The sequence below is a fragment of the Seriola lalandi genome, unplaced genomic scaffold (genome assembly GCF_002814215.2).
Source record: "Seriola lalandi dorsalis isolate HSWRI2012SDOR001 ecotype SW California unplaced genomic scaffold, Sedor1 jcf7180002054423, whole genome shotgun sequence".
Taxonomy (NCBI): domain Eukaryota; kingdom Metazoa; phylum Chordata; class Actinopteri; order Carangiformes; family Carangidae; genus Seriola; species Seriola lalandi.
The window spans coordinates 52,185-57,329 of NW_019524976.1; the positions used below are offsets into that span (position 1 = coordinate 52,185).

The following is a 5,145-nucleotide window of genomic DNA, read 5'->3' on the forward strand; positions in this document are numbered from 1 at the left end:
GGAAGAGAGAGAGACAATGAACAGCAGTATATACTGTTGATTGTTACTTGCTGCAGTGAACATAATAACAGTTCCGCCCAGAGGTAACGGTGTTATCATATGTGCTGTTTCACCTCTACACAGCTGATCAGTCTCTGAGCCAAGTGGCTGTAAATAATAAAACATAATGAAAAAAGTTACCGACAAAAACAGGTGAAAAAAGTTGGATTAAATAAATAAATCTCTTCAAGTTACTGTGAAGAACAGAGCATGTTGCATCATGGGAGCCCAAGTGAGAGAAAACCGTGTGGACACATCCTCTTAGTACAAACTAGTTAGTAGTTATAGTCATCAGGTTAGTTTGGGACCAACAGAGTCACGTTAGAATAGATGGCAGGAGTTAGTAGTATAACGTAGAGCTGAGCTGGTTAAACTGTAGGTAAAGATGTGAAAGAGAAAGAGCAGCAGCTGCAAACAGCAGCGATCAGAGCTGATGGAGAAAGTGGAAGTAAAGGAGACATGGTGGATGTTCAGCTGCTCTGCTGCAGACCAGCCTGAAACCTACTGCCTTATATAATGGCTATTTTTTGACTGTAAGAAGTGGCCTCATTCCCATGCACTTGTCTGTCACACACACACACACACACACACACACACACACACACACACACACACACCGTCTGAACCAGACAGGCGGTATTATCAGGAGAGAAGGACCAGCCCTGCCGAGACTGCACAAATCTTCCATCTCAAACTTGCTGCTTGAGTTTGTGTGTGTGTGTGTGTGTGTGTGTGTGTGTGTGTGTGGCTCCCAGGCTCCGTGGGAAAGCTCCAGCAGCAGAGGAGGAGGAGGAGGAGGAGGAGGAGGACACACCGGTCACCAGTCCAGTCTGCAGGCGCCTCACAGGCCACCTGTCTCGGACTATTTACCGGACACACACCGCTGGAAAAACAACAACAACTCCCAGAGCTCCAGTGAAATTATTTTACACTGAACACTTCGAGGAGTTTTTCTTTCACTGACTTCAGATCGGTTGTACGCTGATGTTTTGCTGGGAGGGATCTTTAATTTCAAACGTTTGCAAGAGGAAACTTGAGTTTTGCTTTCTGGGAGGAAACCTGCGACTTCACCAACCCCTGGATGAAACAAACCTGAGCCTGAACCTGATGTCATACTCCTGTAAGACATTTCCACTCATCAGTATTAACGGTATTTTAATGCAGGGCCTTTAGTTCACCTCTGTCACAGTATTTTCACCTTTAATGTAATTTCTTTATTCATTTATATCTCTAGAGCAGATCACAGGACTCATCGTAACTTTGTTGGTAAGAGAGGAGGAAACCTTTTTTTTATTAACTTGACCTCCAACACCTCCGCGTCTCGTCCCGGGGACAGACAGCCCAGCCCTGCCCGCCGTCCATGCACCATGAAGCGGCCATGTGAGGACAGCAGCTCGGCGGAGAGTGACGTAGAGGAGACCATCGATGTGGGCAGTGAGAACATTTATCCAGGGTGAGTGTTTCGTTCTTCAGTTAAATTCCCAATAAAAAATCTTCAGTGGCTAATGATTAATCTGATTTTATATTTAATATATAAGAAAATGAAACGGGACGCTCAAATGTCACGTTTTTGTTCTTAAACTTTCTTTTTCTGGGGAAATTCATGGAAAAAGCTGGATCCAGAGAATTTTTCACATTTTTATCAAATATGTTGTGTATTATTTTTTAGTGATATATCAAACCACTCCTGCATCTCATTTTATAAAATAAAGTCCAACATTATACTTTCAAAAAGGAGGTGAAATGATAGAATTAAGCGTGTTACTAAATCTTATACTGCTCCTATTTAAATAATAATACAATTCTAAATCTAGATGGTGCGGAAAGTCCAGAGCAGAAGGCAGCAGTTTGTTACAGCTGACATTAAGTGTCTGGAAGTGAAATTAAATAAATCCACCTGAGGAGAGGTCACCTGTCCATCTGACAGGATGTGACCTGACCCCACTCACCTGCTTCTGCAAGTAGAATAAAATAAAAGTGGACTAAAGGACAGCTGATATAGAGTATGAGCTTGTCAGTCAGAAGGAATAAAATCTCCCACACCCATAAAACAGCAACTGAGCCGGTCTGATATTAAACTTTTTCTATTTTCATTTCTTTTTCTGGAACATTCTGTTTATTACTGAAGTCCTACATCTCCACATTTCCCACAATCACTTTCTACAACCTCCAGAAAAGAGGTGTCTTCAACAGATCATTACTGCATTATTTAATTAGAAGTAGCTGAAGCGATGTAAAAGTCCTGCACAGAAAGTAATAGTGACAGTAAAAGTACAAATCCTCCCATTGAGTGTAATATATCATGACTGACACATGAGGGTTTAAGTAACATATGTTTTACTGAGGTGGAGCTCATTTGAACTATTTCTTATTCCTTTGGGGAGTTTAATCTATAATAATGCATCATATTTTACTTATAGTATGTTTTGCCATTAAAATCTTAATTTTTAGTAACTACATTTGTTAAATATAGTGCAGTAAAAACTACAATATTTCGCTCTGAAATGTGGAGAAAAGTACATTTGAATTGTGTGAAAGAAGAACAGCAGTGATGCTGAAGGGAGATTCCCTGCTGGAGAGATCATGTAGAAATGGCTCATCATGTCTTTGGTGGATTTGCAGAGGAATAAATCCGTCAGAATACAGGAGGAAAATGTCCTTTTCATTGCTTCAGTAGGTCACATCTCATCAGAGACAAGTCTGACAACAGTGAAAGGTTTTACTGCTGATTGTCGAAAGTCAGATTCTGTTGCAGCCGATGGGAACATCTGGATGTGATCTCTGGAATAACAAATAAAAAAAAACAGATAAAAGACAATTAAATTCAACATTTGTGTTTTAAAAATGCTGTTTTTCCTACAACATCCTGATGGACGTTTTCCCAAACGGCCCGAAACCCAAAAACCAAACATTTAAACAGTTGAACACATTCCTCAGTGGACAGGTCATAATCTGAATCCCTGCTATCATGTCATTGTTTTTTCCCAGGCACATGAAAGCATCCTTTATAAGATGTGGATCACCGACGACAACCACTCAGGTGATGGCGAGGAAAAAACGCAGAGGGGTAAAGTTATTATTTATATTACTAATAAAGGAGAATTGTACTGCGTTTGAGGATTTACAGACCAGAGACAGTGTGTTTTTCTTTTATTCGTTTACTCAGATTATTGAGAAGAGACGCAGAGACAGGATCAACAACAGTTTGTCAGAGTTGCGGAGACTCGTCCCCACGGCGTTCGAGAAGCAGGTGAGATCGGTGTTAATCACCTGTGGACTTCTCCACCTTACAAGCTACAATATATGTATTGATATACACTTCTGTCATTTAGTTGTTTCCTGGTTTAGTCTTCTCATCATGCTTCACATTAGATATATATATATATATATGTATATGTATATATATTCCATACATAATACATGATTATAACGGAGACTGATCTGGCAAAAACTGCAAAATTGCAACGCTGACCTCTCAAGGTCACCAGAGGTCAGATATAAACTGCCTCCATGTCTGGAACCAAACCTTCATGTATGAAGATTTTATTCTGAAACTTTGATGCTTTAGTCATAAAATGCACATTAGGTCTGCGCCACTACCCATACAGAAATGTAATATGTGACATATATGTCCTTATATCAAGAGTGATGCTGCCACATATGTGACATATGATTATCAAATATATATATATCTATATTTAAGTTTATAACATATATGAAATAACCATAGTAAAATGTGTATATGCACATATATAATAAATATCTACAGTATATTATGAATTGTATATGACATGTTGACATGTAGCGACCATATATGTTAATAATATTTTTTTTTAATTTATATAAGAACAACAAAGATGTAGACTACATATAAAAAAATCTATATGCTAATATATGTTGTTCTTTTTAATTTCTCATTTATTTTAAACATGTCTCTTCCTATTTTAGGACAGTAGTCTCAGACTCTTAGACAGTTTATAATATCAGCATATACTGACAGGCTTTGGGATGGATATATATTTATTAACATATGTCTATAATATAAGCAGACATACATAAACATATATATTTGTATGGGCTAGACATATATGTCAATATATGAAATAATTCAAATTTATTTCTATATATAATTTTTACATATGTGCTTTTATTTTATATGTACATATACATGTCATATATAGAAATTCAATATATGTACATATATTACATTTGCATATGGGTAATGATGAGAATGATTTTTTTAATATGGATATATATCAGGAAATGTCAAATGTCTATAAAACTAAAATGTTCAAACCGTCGCTAAGTGTAATAAGTGATGCTCGGCTGTAAAAGATTACATCATGATCATTTATCATAGAGTCAGATTTGCGACAGAACTTTTACAGGTGTCCTGCTCTAAACCTTTGTCTTTGTTTCTTTCAGGGTTCTGCTAAACTGGAGAAGGCAGAGATCCTCCAGATGACCGTGGACCACCTGAAGATGCTGCAGGCCACAGGAGGGAAAGGTAAACACAACACGATATCTGTGTAAACCCTCCTTCATGTGCATCGTTGCACCAGTTTGCACACTGATCCCACACAGAGGACAGAGCTTCTGCAACATACTCTAAGCCTCAGGTCCACTCACATGCTCACTTTGTCCTCTTAGCTTCTTAGCTCTTGCTCACCGGTCGTAGCTCTGAAAGGCTCCGTGTCTAAACTCGGACAAAAACACAACTAAGAATGTCCAAATGTATTTTTTACTGACACAAAATAGAAGTCATGAGTGAGAGTTTGAACCAGCGGATACTCACCGGGCTCAGGTTACACTGTATCTAACGGACAGTTTATCAGTTTCCATTCAGCTGAATTTTTCCCACCATGATTTTCTTTTCTTCTTCCACCAGCAAAGAGACTGTGAGCTTGACTGAAAAGCAAAAAAGTTTTATGGTGTCAGATATGATTTTTTTCATCAGTCGTTCAGTTTGTGTCCCTCAGATGTGTGTGTGTGTGTGTGTGTGTGTGTGTGTGTGACAGAGGGAGGTGGTGAGTCCATGGGAAAGCAGTGCCGGGATAAAAGCACCACTTGACCCTGAGCAGCGCTGTTTGCTTTCATAAAGCCGGC

At 38.7% G+C, this 5,145-nt stretch overlaps 1 protein-coding gene across 1 annotated transcript in view; it reads left to right on the forward strand.

The window, feature by feature from the left end:
- The first annotated feature begins 830 nt into the window (after positions 1–830).
- The window catches only part of hey2 (hes-related family bHLH transcription factor with YRPW motif 2), a 7,483-nt gene continuing 3,168 nt past the window's right edge, over positions 831–5,145 (forward strand). The window contains exons 1-5 of the mRNA XM_023410355.2: positions 831–1,159; positions 1,274–1,492; positions 3,028–3,106; positions 3,206–3,289; positions 4,465–4,546. Of these exons, the coding sequence (XP_023266123.1) occupies positions 1,407–1,492; positions 3,028–3,106; positions 3,206–3,289; positions 4,465–4,546 (331 nt within the window). The 5' untranslated portion in view covers positions 831–1,159; positions 1,274–1,406. The remainder of the gene's footprint in view (positions 1,160–1,273; positions 1,493–3,027; positions 3,107–3,205; positions 3,290–4,464; positions 4,547–5,145) is intronic.